The following is a 16810-nucleotide window of genomic DNA, read 5'->3' as shown; positions in this document are numbered from 1 at the left end:
TAATCATAATAACACTCGTCTCTTGACCGGACAGCTGCAACTAGATATTAGTTTTGACTTATTGTTAATCTATTTTCTTACTATTCTCAATATAGTTAAGGCGAACATTAATAATATCTCTTTCCATGCAAGTTTAAACTATTTCACATTATAATAGTTTATCATTTAGTGTTCATTAAAATATATGTGGTCTGGATAAAACAAAGTAAATTCCAAATCTGTCGACAAGGTTATACTATGTATATTATTAATTACTTATAGTTAATCCAGTGTAAATCCTAGCTGCTTCAAGCCATAACTTGTTGTCCTTGTGGTAGGTTCTCTTCTCTTCTGAAGCCTTTTCATTTTGTGTCTTCCAATTCTTTAGGATATCTCTCACGGCTCTGCTGTCTTCGTAACTTTCCCTGCAGAGCTGGAGTAAATAATTATGCTTTTCATTGTGGAAAATATGGTAGAAATATGCAGCCTTTCAGTGTTTGATGATAGCCATTAGACCTCTTTACTTATCGACTCATTTTAATTAAAACCTGCTCATTTGTAATCCACACATGTATGAGGATTAAATTATTTTATTGACCCTATCTATAATCTGGCGTAGATATTAACCGCTTCTTAAATCTCCACATATGTCTTTCAATGTGGTGGCAGCTCTTTGGAAGCCATTTTAATATCTGGGTCTTCCAGCTGATTACGTTGAATTAGTCAACATTATCCTATTGGTTTTATCATCGAAAGTGTCACAATTTTGAGAAATTACCTGTTTCAGTAAACAACAGATAAGTAAAATTTGTATGTTTTTAAAACATATTTTATACTTACCTTTTTATTTTGCATAGTATGTACGTACTTTTTACTCTTACTAGTAAACTATTTCTACCTGAGCCTACTGCAGTGCACGCAGTTCCTACCTTTTACTTAATTACCTCTCACTTATGGATCTGGTTATTTTCTTATCTTTCTGATGAAATTTTATACAGCATGACACAGTTACTGCGTTTAAATATCTAGTTAATTTAATATGCAAGTAATTATAACTTTGTGGCAAATACTAGATAATTTACTATCTTGTAGCGTGTTTAACTGCCAATGATTCAACGATACTAGCAAATTGCTAAATATCTTAGAAGAGAAATGCGAGAGAAATTGACCTCCTGTCCTGATAATCTGGTTTTGCCAGTCGCAAACACCAGTGAAAGAGGCAATAGTAAGTGAAGTTACATAAAAAAAACCTGTCCGCGGTGAGACCCCCTCATTCCAGCATACCTGCGTTAGATAATAGGTACAATCGTACTGCGATTCTTAATACTTTGCGAGATGAAAATTGCTAATTACCTAAGTTATTATTGTAGACAATTTAAAGCGTATGTAGATAGATTGGTGTGAATCTTTATGATTCGAAAATATTTTATAATACTCTTATCTATGATGTGTAATAATTATTGCATATCGACTGATTAATCTGCAAACCGGCTAACTCCATTTTGGCAAATTGTTCAGGAAGGAGAAAAAACATAATAATTTAACTATCGAGCGGAATTTAACAATTATTTTAGCTCCCTTTTATACCTAGTTGAAGTTGTTCCATTTACGATATTGGAAATTTGGCACCTGCAGTTGAGTATTTTATGTGAAGAATGGTAACGCATTAATTTACAGGTTTAGGAGATTGAATTTTTGTGTGAGCATAGAAAACATGTTTTATAATAAAATGCCATCAAAATCTCAGTTTTGGTCAAAAGTGCAATTGGCTGGTTTGCAGATTAAGAAGTCGATATACTTTAAATAGATCTCTATCACAATATACAACTAGGTACCATGTAGAAACAAAAGAAAACATCACTCGCACTTTTCGAGTCTTGCTATACTTATAATATGTTCCACTATGTGACTATATACCCAATGACGCATACTACCAGGGAACTCAGAATTAATATTATCTGTTCTGTGCATACTACCTATATTCTATTATGCAGGGAAATGCACTTCTTATTTTTATGCGTTCATATTAACATACTTTGTAGTAGGTACCTACCTACCTAATATTAAAAATATATAAGTATACATACTATAATACAATATACCTTCATAATAACTGTTAAATTGAGACATTATAAAAATTTGATCTTGTTTTAAATAAAATCAAAAAAAATAAATAGAATTCCATCGTCGACTAATGGTTTATACTTTTACAGGTTATTAACCCACGTGTATGTTTAATGCAAACTCGTTTTGCACGTCGGTGGACGGCGAGATACGCACGCTTATTTTTGTCATGCCTCGTTCGGAGTCGAACCCGGCTTGCCGCATCGCTGAACGTTTGCTTTCTCCGCCAGCCATCGCGTTAAACTTATTTTTTTTAGTATTATCTACCTGTTTCACAGAGTTTACCTTCGCTGATATCAATGTGCTTCTAGTCGTTATGCTACGGTTACCTAACCCCCCGGTGAAATGCATTTCTTCACATGCATCGAGTGCATTCAACCGGCTGCAATACTTAATTGTTATTTACCTAACTACTATCTCTGCCACTTGCTCGATATATTTTTTGCCATGAAAAAACTTTGTCTATGTGAGTCGTATAAATAATGTAATTAACAGTAGGACTATCCATATTACGTCGATATGTTGAACTATCTATTATCCATGGAAATGTAAAACATTATATTTTATTTTTTAATTTAAAAAAAATGTATTTTTGAGCGAAATATCCAATAGAATATTATTTCTTACTAAATACTTATGAATATTGTTCCTTTCCAATAACTATGCACTTATATTTTGAATTTAGAACATAAATAAGATTTCAATTTATTTTTAGATTTAAAGACAAATCGAACGTGTCGATGACCCAGTATTAAACGGTAACAAGTCAAAAACTCGACATTTCGCGATATTGGTATCTAAACATTCGTTAAAAATGAGCTCTTGTCGATTTTGTATAGAAACAATTCGAAAAAAATAATTTAGATTCCAAGAGAGCCAAAAAACCCATATGAAATTTTACAAACTTTCAAACACCAGTTTTGTACATTCCATTTCGAATTGTTTCCATTTAAAACTGGCGATTGACCATACGTTTCAATTTAGAATAGATAAATAAATCTGACATGTATCCTTTTAAAACTTGTCAAATCTTGTGTGTTGTAAAATATTAAAAATATTAAAAGATGATTATCTCAAAACTAGGTTTTTTTTAGTTGTTACTGTTTAATACTGGGTCATCGATGTGTTAGGTGTTCGCCACCTTTTATGACAGACTAAATTTCCTATTTTGATTTGACAGAATCGAATGACTACCTATTGAAAAGGCTAGATTACATTTATTTTTTAAAATTAAACCATTAGCAAATGTATAAAACGCACTAATTGTTTTATCCTTTTGTGTGTATGACTTTAATGTTGCGTTCTGGGTATAATTATGTAGACTAGACCAATTTTATATTTCAATTAGGGTGACATTGAACAAAATATTATTATAGGTAATTATTAATTTAAACAAATTGTGGTATGTGAGAACAGCCTGTTGACCCATTTCCAGCTACAAATGATGGTCGACTGCATAATCCTCGGGGTGAATGAACTCCACTTCAATGTTATCAATTTTATCACTCGTTTTCCGCGAATTTTGTTCATTATCTTCACCGTACGGTGTTTATCATGTTATAATATTGCTATCATAAAAAATACGTGACAGTGTTATTTTTTGACCTTATTTCCATTTTTTTGCGGTAGGTAATCCAGGCACATATCTAGGTACTTATTTAATCGAGATATTTGCAATGGTTTTCACCAGTCCTAAAATAGGTACTACCTACCTAGAAATGCACATTGTCGTTGTTGATATTATATAATTTCATATTTTCTGGAGATTTATCACATGATATTAATTATTGCATGACGTATTTACACAACATGAAAAGTTACAAGGTTCATCGTCTGTATTTTTTAAAAAACTGACCCCATTTCTAAATTTCACTTTCATTCAAAATGTTCAAAGCAGCATGAAATTGGGTGAAATTACTTTATTGAAGCAATATAAATAACTCTCTCTCTTTCGTACTCATAATATACACGAATGCTCTCTCTCTTTCTTTCGTTCCGGTGAAAGTAGCGCGAGATGTCAAAAAATTCTCGCGTCTCGCTCTTCCACGTACTTTCTCCGTATCGAATCGTTACGTGCAGTCTCTCTCCCGCATTCTCTCGTAATACGATCATTTCTCCGCCGGCAAATAACAGACTCTCTTTATATCGCCGTTTCACTCACACCCCTACTTTCTCCGCGTAGGAAAATATCTTGGGACTCTTCGCGACGCTGCTTTTCTTTGTTCAGCCATTGAAATGATAGTGAAACTTGACTGAAAACCACTTTCATTGCTTTTTCTTTTTTATAATAATTTATAATGCATGAAAATGACAGCGCATTTAAAACATAATGAATTATAATATAATCCATATTATTATTATTATCTAAACCTGGCGCTTAAAAGTATAACTACCTACCTAGTATTGTTTAGTTTAAATTAAAAATACTGTTTTGGTGTTGTACCTAGTAGGCAAAGATTAACGGTGTGATTTATAAACATATAGGTAAGTACATAATTTAAAAAATGTCACCAAATAGGAATATTCCATATTTTTTTCGCTTTACTTATTTTTGCATCGTTGGAATAGTAGGTATGCTGTAAAAATAAGAATATCAGTTGATATCGATTGGTTCGTACACAGATTTGGTATGTTCATCTTGATTTATCTTGAGAAAATTGATTTGAAAAGTTCGAATAAATTGATAGTAATATCTTCTCAAGTGCCCTATTTGGATGTACCTAAGTATGTACAATATTTTACTTACAGCATGCCGTAAATGTAATTATGGCGAGATAGGGGTTTTGTATAATATAATGTATAGGTAAGGTACCTACTTAATAATATTTATTATTACAAAGTCTGTACATATAATATATTGATATTAATACTAATTTATGTACTATCGACCGAAGGTACCTACTTGATGGAATTTAAATGTAAATTCTATTGGATTTAAGTTTTGTACTATTCCATTTGAGTCGTTTTTTGCGACCCGGGTTTCGCCTTTCGGCATCTTCAAGCACTGTGTAAACTCGTCAAAAGGCAAATAAACACACCGAGAATAGAATACTATTAACTCTGACTTATATAACAAATCAATACAATAAAGTAGGTAGCTAAGAACTCCACTACCTATCAAGACAAGGGTCACAATAAAAAAATATAACAAACAAATTAAGCCTCAATTACATTGACCTTCTTTACGAGCTGTTTATTGGCGAATTTACTATCTGCCTGTAAAGTCTCCCAGTGTAATCATCGAATAAGCTAATAAGCAGGTTGTAAACACTCTACCGAGAAAAGTTGAAAGCCGGTCAACTTTACACGCTACACGCCGGCGTGTGGGCCTACTGCGTCTGCGCAGTAGAGCGCAGTACCAACCTCCCGGTAAAAAAACGAACTACGTTCCGTCAAAATAGTCGCTGGCTTGTGGCTTCTCAGCGAAATGAAAGTTTTGTGTGTAATCATCAAATCGCAGTAGCTGAATCGCCCGCTTTTAAATTCGCCAATAAACAGCTCGTAAAGAAGCTCAATGAGGCTTTAAGCATAGTTATTAAGTATTGGTACCTATTATGTGAATTGGAATTATGTCATTCGTCATTTTGTATTGAATTTTAATTGGAGGTGTTGTAATGCCAAGTACCTACTTATACCGTATATTTCTTTTGCTAAGTTCTGTCTTGCGAGTAGGAAGTGAAACCCCGCTTCCTTGATTATTTCAAAGCAATAAATCTTCTGTTGATTTAGCAGGAGATTGGAGAAATTAAAACTACTTTCAGCGTTGAAAAATAAATAGAAACATGTCAGTGTGCCAATGGCTAACAGGGCGGCAGTCGACGCTTGCGCCACTGCGCCGATTCCGCGAACGAAAAACTGCGATCAAATTTATCTTGAACGACCGTGAACTGGGAAGTATTTTCGTGTCCGCGATTTATTTTTACGTATTGCGTATCTCACTCACACTAGATGAGGAATCTCGCCAAAATAATTAATTATGTTTGTGTTTTGTAAATATATTATAGTTTACCTACCTACTTTGTGCGGCTTAGTTTTTATTGATTGTTTAGTTTTAATATACAGACCGAAGGATACAAAATGCGCAATGACGTTTCATTTGAAAACTCTCAGGCTTCGGCCACATAGGTAGGTGCTTCGCTTGTGCTGAGCTAAGTGCTATGCTTGTCTACAAAAAACATTACTGCCACATTGCACGTACGTGCTTAGGTACAAATTCATTTGAGATTTGGGAGCGCTCAAGTCAACAACGATATGTCACTCTCAAAACTAACCAGAAAGCTACTTTTCACAGAGAATTTAAGTTTAAAATTTCGAAAGTCTCAAATTTAAACTTGTTGGGTGCATACCTAATGTCAATTCATCCCATACGTCATTATCCATAACCTCGAAATATACTGTGTTTTACGTTTGTCATACTGAAGAAACATTCGCCATCTTGCGAAATCACTAGGTGACTCAATAAAAATAACCAACACGTTTGTTCGCCGGGAGACTCACTAGGTGGAAGCGTGCAATGTGGCAATTGCGATAGTATAGTGTGCGTCTTTTCGCAAGGATATGTCACCTAGCACGTAGCCACCAAGCAAGACACCTGCCTATGTGGCCTTAGCCTCCAGGAGCACTACATTATTTCGGTAGTTATATTGAAATTTTAAATACCCAATTCAATTATTGTAAGCAGATAGGCACGGTATTGGTCAATAAATTAATATGCTCAAGTACCTATAATTATAATAGATGTTGCATAATATGAACTAATATTTTCAATAATTAGACGTGCCTATTATTCGTTGGAGGCGAAGCCCTGCCAAGGGTTGTACAGTACCTAACGGTCAAAAATGGAACTACGAACTACCATATGGACGCCATTTTGCCAACACCATTCGAATGTCAGATTCTGTCCAGTTGCGAGTTTTGATTGTGGCTCCTCCATCAATTCTTCAGATAAGTTTGTAGGTCTATACCTACAACGATGATTGTCATGCATGTTAATTTTTCAACTAACGTATAAATGTAATAAGTAGGTATGTGTTGTGGTAATATCTAAAATATTAGCATACATTTTGCAATGTAAGGAGATTTGCGACATGGCTTCAGCCTAGCAATATGGATTGGTAGAATATTTTTTTTATTAATGTGCATTTAAACTCGCTCTCTTTTGGGTTACGTGCGCATGGTACCCAATGAGATCTTTCTTTTTTATTACTTATGCGATATTGATAAGCGATAATACCTATGTATAATCGGTAAACTTTCGATCACAACGACATATCTATTAAGTCCGCCAGTGATATTGGTTTATTGAACTTCTCCCCTGTGCCCCCTCCACCCTCCCCCCACAATCACTTGTTTTTCAGATTATTTTCAGACATCGGGCGGGTCGACGTCCTCTTTGTGGGTCACGCACTAACACACGCTGCCCGCGCACGAACACTTTCACGCCAAATACGAGTGTTTATTCTCTCACACGCACCGCACACTTGCATAACTCTCACACACCGAAATTCAAAGTTATCTATACGTAATAATTTTCCATAAAAGCGAATACCCACACATCCAAGTGAAGCACTTTCGTTCGCTTTTTCAATAACACGAATTTATTAAATTTTAGATAAACATTAAATTATGTGCCTAAGTAGTGTACATAATAATTAAAATTGTTTTAGTACACCCACGAAATAACTCATTCCTACCGCAAATGAATCGAATTTACACTTGGTTTTTAAAAATTTTAATGGAATATAGAACATGACCCACATGAGTTCAGCAAATCGATGACCTAGTATTGAACAGTAACAACTCAAGAAGAGACTTTGAGAAAATCTTGTTTTAATAAAATTTGAATATTTTTACAATACACAATTTTTAACAGGAAACATGTCGGAATGTATCTATCGCCAGTTTTAAATGGAAACAGTTCGAAATCGATATGTACAAAACTGGTTTTGTTTGAAAGTTTGTAAAATTTCATATGGGTTTATTGGCTTTCAAGGTATCTAAATTATTTATTTTTAATTGTTTCTGTACAAAACTCGCAAGAGCTCATTTTTACAAATATTTTGATAGATATCTACCTACCAATATCGCGAAATGTCGAATTTTGACTTGTTACCGTTCAATACTGGGCCTTCGAAATGTCTAACAATCATATTTGAGGTAAATAATAATACATTTAATGCTACCCTTTACCTTTAAAATGATTCAAATCAAGGTGAGTGAGATAAAATGACAAACATTTGCCGGCCGACGCGTAGGTGACACTCTTCACAATGGTGACCATTCGCCTGACTTGGGCCATTGTGAAAACCAGCACTATAAAATTACCAAGGTAAAACCATTGTTTCGTATTATTTTAAAATTAATTTGATGTCTATAACATTACATGAATACATATATGAAGACGTGTGTAGTAGTTATTTCTTTATAAACAGCTCTTGCACGTTAGAAATATAAATCGGTCTTTCTCTATTGTTTCGACTAATGAAAATCACTGAGACTGACTGGCAACATAATATTATTATTAAATCATTATAATATACAAACCTATCTACAAAACACACTGGCCAAAAATTTGGCAAGCAATCATTTGAATAACATCTGCTGAACGAAATATTAAATTTGTCAATATCCCAAAACGTTGACAGGATGTCAATACGTAGAAAGGACGGTGTCTATCTTTTTACTTCAAAGAAACGTTATTATTTGACAGTCTGTACCTACCTATATTATTTAAAAATTAAACCAACTGCCCTATTATAGGTGTCCAGTTATAAACACAAATCCTACAGATTATAATTGCTAAAAATACAGATAAGATTTATACTATTTTCTTAATGTAGTTTCTATTAATGTTGTATAACCGTTATCGGTTATACAACGTGTTTCTCAACCTTTTTACACCTGCAGACCACTGAAAATAGAAAAAACGTTTTGTGGACCGCCAACGTAGAAATAAAAATAGGTTATTTATAAAATAGAGTAGGTTGGTACTTGTAGGTGCACGTGTTTTGATGATTTTATTGGAATTTCAGCATATGCATTTTGGACGTCATAAATTCGCAGACTCCGGTTGAGAAACACTAGTATAATATGTATAGATATATAACCACTGTACAACATAATAATATAATACATAGCTAACTGTAACAGCCATCCAAATTCACACTTTATTTTAATTTGTCTTAAAATTCTTTCCTTATTCTGTTTTTAATAATTAATATAACCCATAATATTAATAGGTGCTAGGTAGGTACTAGTAATGTGTATTACGAAAAGATAAGCTAAGATTTTTTCAGAGCAAAACATTCCCGATATAAAAATACAAAACATAATAAACAACGTCCTTGCTTTTGGCTCTTATCTATTTATTGGTTGTTTATTATTTTTGCATACATTTTCAATACTATTTATATTTTCATAATCCACATTATTTTCCAAAGCGTGTTCAATAAAATAAATAGTCACAACATCAAGAGCAAATCGAGTGAAGTATAAGTACTTTATTTATTTCTTTGGGTAACACAATTTTCTCGGCTATTTTTGGATTCATAATTTTCCATTACTGTTTCACCTATCATAATATTTTAATTAGGTATAATATTATCTATAAATTATTTTATTATATGCTTACACTATATCTTCATTAGATAATCATTGAGTATCGTCATAATTCGTAATAATATAAGTCATAGATAATAATTATTATGTCACTTACATACCTACTTATCTAAATGTGCATTTGTGAAAACCACAGAACAGATTAATAAATATAATTCAGATAGGCTATACTATACTCCAATAGTCCAATACACTACATTTGGAAGCAGGGTTTTGAATGTGCGAGTGTCCTAAGAAGATGAAACACATTATAGACATGCAATAGTGTGTGTTGCAACCTTCAAATACACCAATATTGAATGATCATCAGTGCATAAACCGAGAGTAGTTGTCAGAACGAAAGACGAGCTTAGAATGACGTATTATTGACCATTGACGCGTGTTTAAGTTTATACAATATTCTTCCACACTCAAGATTGGTTGCCTCAGCCTGCTACTCCACACCCGTTAGGTATTTCAGTCCCCATTAAATCTGTGTTACATACGTCATAATCTTTATTATTGATACTCGTTTGTATAATATATAGAATCACAATGATAATATAAACTTGCGTGAAGTACCTAATGCCGGGTCCACACTGGCAACATGTCGCGCGACAACCTCGTTAAATGTTACGATAATTATCATACTAATCGTAAAATTTAACGAGGTTGTCGCGCGACATGTTGCCAGTGTGGACCCGACATTATGCTAATCCTGTCTACGTTCTAAGCATAATCTTGGATGCATTCAAATAGTCACCAAGGGATCAGCGACCGGCTTGTGTTAAAGTCTTGTTACATACTTGTCATATTGACACATCCTCCTATGATACCTCACCCATGGATTATGATAATCTTGCAGCCAGAATAAAAACGTGCTAACTTATCAACATTTTGGTAGTACCTAGTGTTAATTTTATCTAATCAGAACCTTTCTTCCATTCAAATAGTCACCAAAAAGAGCAGACCACGTTGATACGGTACATCTGACACTCGTGGATTATGATTAAATTGATTCCAAAGTAAAAACGTGTTAACTCTCACATTGTATTTTCGTAAAAGTGTCGTTTTCATTCTACTCTGAAAGTCGTATCTCTTTTCACGTCTTTAATTCCAAATTTTTATTTATTTTACTAGTATTTCATTATTTTACCATCAACCTTGCCAATTTAGCGTCTTTCTTGCGAGATCTATTCATTTTTGAATTAGTACATTACAAATTCGTATGTAACTGCGTTAATTTTTATTTGTGAAACATAAATTCATCTGCAGTATTAACCTATTTAACACAGATCTCGTAAAAACGATACTTCTAATTAAAGTACCTATGGCTTATTTTGTCTCCAATATTTTTTATTTTCTGCAATATTTTTGGGAATGACAGTTGGCAATATTGCCAACATCACCACTGTTAATTATTAATAGTTACGTTATTATATTTTAAGTGCAATGTTATCTTCGTCGATTGATTTAAAAAAAGGCTTACTCAAGACGACACGTGTTCTTCTATTATTTCCTATTTATAATCTAATAAACCTACGTGAAGGTCGCTCCAATCAAAGTGAATTACGTTCGATTGTGAATAACCCAATCTGAGATATTACTCAAAGAAACATGTGTTGCGTGGCTTATGTATAGTTTATTATATTTATACAGGCTGGTTTGAATCCGCGACATTGGAAGGCCACGATAAAGTGATTACCAATGTTTGATCATGATCAGCAAACTGTTCATTCGTGTTTACGGAAGACTATCGCGATATTTATTATTATTATTCGTTAGATTTTTGATAAAACGCTAGGAATCCGAGCGAATTTGAAGGCTATGGCATTGTGCTTTGAATGATGTCTAACGCTTTTCCACAATACGGAACTTGTTGTTGGAGTCAGCTAATTTGAGTGACGTCGCTGGCGATAAGGACAAGATACGAGCTCAACAAACCTTACTGCTTATTAATATTTTACTGTTGGAAGTTTACTGACCTTACTGACTAATAAGTAATAAGTCTTATGTTTACACCTTTTTAAAATCGGTGTTTATTCCTATGACTTGCCTTGACTTTACTGTTATGCGTTCATAATATTATATTTATTAATATATTATATGTAATAATAATACATAATAATATATCAATGTTTGATAACGTATCATCGCTGATTTTTATTTAAATGGTTGCTGATAATATAGTCATCAAAATGAGACAAATCCTTTTACACAACTAAACGTGACCAATATTGTATATACGTATTATATCCATACCTACTCACTTTAAAACAATGACATTGAAGTTATTTTTGTACACTTGATCAACACGAAATACACTCGTTTGTATAGTTAAAGATTTTTCTCTTGTATCAATAAAATTCATGTATCTGTGTTTGATTCTGTATTTACGACACAATTATATTCGTAAATACATATTTTATTCCCTAAATGTACACCTTAGCTCTCAAAGCTCTCTAAACTCAATCGCCAAAACCAGCGTTCATTGAGAATACAACTGTGAAAACTACTCTGAAATAATTGCAATTTATGTACAGTGTTACGATAAGTTCAAATAATGCCTAAAGATCTATTATTGATGAAAGTTAGTTCAGATTTTCATTGGTTTCTTTTGTTTTATTTCAGAATTTGATGGAACAACAGTGCTGTGTCGCGTTTGCGGCGACAAGGCGAGCGGATTCCACTATGGCGTACATTCCTGTGAGGGTTGCAAGGTAAGTAATAAATAATCACCGTGTTTACATTATTATTTAATTAAAAACCTCCCTTAAAGAATAATTATTGTAACCTAAGTCCCCAATCATTCTAAATTCAAATTTTATAACCTTTAAATTTATATCAACTGATACGTCTAGTATCAAATGTAGAACTATCCCATATAAATAATAATAAATGCGATAGTTCTACCTTTGATACAAAACGACTCTACTTTGAAACTACCTAAAGTAAAACGAGCATACTGTGGATATTACGAGAATTGTTCAAACGTATAAATTCCTTAATTTTTATGTGCCTACATAGTAAGGAAATGATAAAATAACTGCCTGCTTTGAAGGTCGCGGTTTTGAACTTGGGTTAGGGCATTTTTTTGTTGCGAAAACTAATGACGCAATCGTTTTTTTTTTCTGTTGTATGCATGACAAATTTAAAATTATTGTTTTCCGTCAAAATATACTTGTTAACAATAATATACCTGTATTCAGTTTTATTGAGAGTCCAATTTGACATATTTTTTTACAGTAGCAGCTAATACATTTAAAAATTAACGATTCCAATAGGTAATATTGTTTGTAGTATGATCATCATTATCGTGTTTTTACTGTGTATTACACTATTTTGTAAAGATGAGTAATTTCCATTAAAACACCTTCAATTATTAAACAATTTGGTATAAATAATTTTCAAATGACTAACTCAACTCTAATTAACGGTAGTATAATAAAAATTTAATTTATATTTAGAGGTTCTGCCTATATAATGATATGATAATAGGGTTATTTTGAATATTTTTGCGACTGGCCCATCAGTCATCTTGCGCGAATGCATACATAAATGATTATTTCGGTAGGTAAAACGGCGGTTGGCATTGAAAATACCTGTTAACCTCGTTTGGTTTTTTGAACCGGGAAGCATTTGATCGATGTCCTTAAAACCCCATATAGAAAAAAAAAACAGATACGAATATCCAACAGCCTCTTATGAAATCAAGTGGGAGACGGTTGTTTCTTATTGTTTTTATTTTTTATATATAGGTATATATGTGTACAACTGACATGCTAATAATTTGAAAATCAATACGGCCTGCCGTGTGGGCTGGCCTATTTATTAGTAATATAGCTCCCGATTTGTAACTTATCATCAAAATAACACCATTTTTATTAAATTCGTAATTTTCAATGTGCAGAGGCCAACTATTAGATAGGTATCTAGCAGTGGCGAAGGGTGGAGGTAGGCTGTTAAGATCTGACATAAATAGTCCACAATAAACTACAAGTCAAATGTGTTTGTTTTCATTGAACTAAGAATACAGTTTTATTTACGAACAGTGTTGGTTAGTTTTTTTAAATTCGAATATACGAATGACTGACAAAGTTTATTGTATTTATGTCGAATCTTAACAGTCTACCTCCATCCTTCGCCGCTGGTATCTAGTACTTTTATCCTAAAATAAAATAACAGCAAAAAAAGTTGGATACCTACTGGTTGGATATTCTACGTTATGTTAAATAGATTTTCCAAGATGATTTGCACTTGAATTATGTTTATAAATATAGGTATAAGTGCATTATACAAAATATTTGTGTATCTAGGGCCTAGGGTGATAAATAATAACGACCTAGTTGACCTCAACCTTCATTCAGAGGGCAACAAATAAAGAGCAGTCAGCACAATGGGTGCGATTTTGCAAATCAGTTGAGATTTATAGGGGAGAATATTTTATTCAATTGAATAAATAAAATTTGAAGCATAATAGAGTCTAGCTGTCAACCCCGATTCAAAGGAGGAAACAGGTAGGGAAGGTCAAGAATGACCCCCGGTGACATTGAAAGTTGTGACCCTGAAAATATTCGCGTTGTTGAGCTGGTCGCGTTTTTATAAATTGTAAGAATTGACTCCCATTCAAATTATGTAGACATTGAAATACTGCAGTGAAGGTTATTTATTGTACATGACGTTATTATTGGCTAGCTTTTCTTGAGACTTTAAAATCTTCTTCTTCTTCCTTTGTTGCCGACTTTTGTCGAAGGTTTGCGACCAACTTGCAGTACATACAACTCCATATCCTGGGCCAGTCTGTCAGCCGGTAGGTAGCCAAGTGAATCTATTTTAACATACCTACGTTTCAGCTGTCTTTTTCTCCACACTATGAGTAATAAATCATACTTCTCAGTATGGAAAATATGGCCGAATTATGCATCTTTAATGCTCGTCATAACCTTGTCATTGCCCAGGATACCTACCTACTTTAAAAATATGGTTTTTGAATACTTCACAAAAATGGGACTCAGTCCATAATACTTTCTCCACACTGTTGATATCTACGAACAGAATGCAGTTTTACATTATCATTATAGTGAATTCACGTGGTACATCATATTTAAATCCACTCATTAAAAATAGATATTGATTAAAATATCGATAATTTGATATTGCCACCACCATCCGGCCATTGGTGGTCGATTCTCTGCTGGATGAAGGCTTTCCTATAGCTATTTCGTCTCCTATTATTCCCTATAAGTATTAGGTATATTATTAAACCTCAGTCAGTAATAGGTACCATACTTGCAAGCTTATAATAAGGTAAGCTATACGATCCTATTAGGCACGTAGCTATCTACATTCTCGGACATCAAGGTCCCAACCAGGTTATTGTTCGAGGTTAACCATAGATACCTATATGCCAGATCCAGTGCCTGTGTTTGTTCATTTTAATATTAATCTATTTTCGCAGATAAGGTAATCCTGTGTAAATAACTTTATTATTGGAACAGAAATCATAGATTTTTTTTAAAGTTTTAGTTTTTAATTAACTAAACAAGTCAAAATATATTAGTTTTTATATATATACGTAGATGGGTATTTAAAATATGTATTATACTATGATTCAAATTCACGATCTGTTTTATTATATGTCTTTACTTAAGAATAAATGAATTGTTACTTAGAACTCGTCCATTGTCGCATAGGTAGGTACTGCGTATACATTAGTGCATCGTCTGTTTCCAGCTCCTTACCACAAAGCAGTTGAAAAGAGTTCAGGGTCGGTCGACGCACATCCCTCTGAGTATAGATTCCTCCTCCGCCCTCCTCAGCCCTCGCCCCCCACTCGTCCTACTCCAGATGCACACTAACCGACTGAAATGCATACTGAGACGCGTATACATTCCAGACGTTTACTTTATCGCGGGAATGGGTGCATTTACTTGACGTTGTTTATGTGGTGTGCGTGTACAACACAAGGTCCCATAGGTGCGGTGCGGTCACTGATCGCAGAGCCAAGAAAATAATATATCGCTGTCATTTTACATACAAAGGATGAATCCACAACACAGTTCGAATTTACCTCTTCATATCTTATGTGCTCCTGGTAAACCAGAAGTCGAAATACAAAGCGGAAAGTGAAACTATTAATTGTAATTAAAATCCACAATATATTTATTTAATTATTCATTTAAAAAATACACGTTGAGCACATAACAAATTATCAATTCAAGACGGTTCACAACATGGCATTTAGAATAAACAGTACAAGTAAACCAACTAGAGAAAAAAACTAAGCATATAAAAAACAATAAAATAGAATTTTAAAAACAGAATGCATAATGCAATCGCTAAAAATGTCTACATTTCGAGGGAGTGCATTGACCAGCCGCACAGCCTGGTGAGCCTGACATGACGAAACAGTTTTCACCCAAAATAAGTCATGACCAAGTCAAGTCAAGACCTCGCATGTAATTGACGGGTGTATTAAAATTCAAATTTACCAGAATATTATAATATTATATAGGTACATAGCAATGAATTGTGCGAAGATTTTTCTTGTCAAAAATAGCACGATGAGTCGATAATAATAAATTGGCATGGATAAAATCATAACATGGTTTAAAATACTTGCCTCTTTGTAGCAGGAAGTCTAATAAAAATGAATTTTAGTACGTATTTATTTATATCGGTGTAAATCTAACTGAATTTGGCAGTTGTCAAAATAGTCTAAAATTTCACTCCGTAGTTCCACAGCGCTGCAATTATTTTCGTGTATAAGTAAAAAAAAGTTAATTTTGAAACTTTCCTGTCATCTGAAAAAAACTTTTGTCAGTCTTATTCCAAAAAACGCCACCGTTCGTTTATGTTTTATTCATTGTCCGATATGTAGAAAATATGTAAAACATTAGGATAGTTCTATTTCTCTCAGACGTGTGTCACTATCGTGTGTTATTTCGCTCTCTCCGGGGCAGCGACAGTCGACACATGCGTTTCCCGTCCAATGCACTTGATTCAACATTCAACGGACAGACAGTAGGTATGCGTTCGAGGTTAAAAATTATTCATTATTCCTTTTTTAACCGACATTTTCACAAGCTGCATAGTCTATGGTTTTATTTGT

General features: G+C 33.5%; 1 protein-coding gene across 2 annotated transcripts in view; it reads left to right on the top strand.

Moving 5' to 3' along the window:
* Eip75B (Ecdysone-induced protein 75B) overlaps positions 1-16810 on the top strand; it is a 392248-nt gene that overhangs the window by 301814 nt on the left and 73624 nt on the right. For both annotated transcript variants that reach the window (XM_085957892.1, XM_085957893.1), the window contains exon 2: positions 12331-12419. In XM_085957892.1, coding sequence (XP_085814018.1) covers positions 12331-12419 — 89 coding nt within the window. The remainder of the gene's footprint in view (positions 1-12330; positions 12420-16810) is intronic.

Source organism: Rhyacophila brunnea, unplaced genomic scaffold, assembly GCF_057557595.1.
Source record: "Rhyacophila brunnea isolate RB1 unplaced genomic scaffold, BYU_Rbru_1.0 scaffold_7, whole genome shotgun sequence".
Lineage (NCBI taxonomy): Eukaryota > Metazoa > Arthropoda > Insecta > Trichoptera > Rhyacophilidae > Rhyacophila > Rhyacophila brunnea.
The sequence above is the reverse complement of the archived record's forward strand: the minus strand, read 5'-3'. Positions and strand labels throughout refer to the sequence as shown.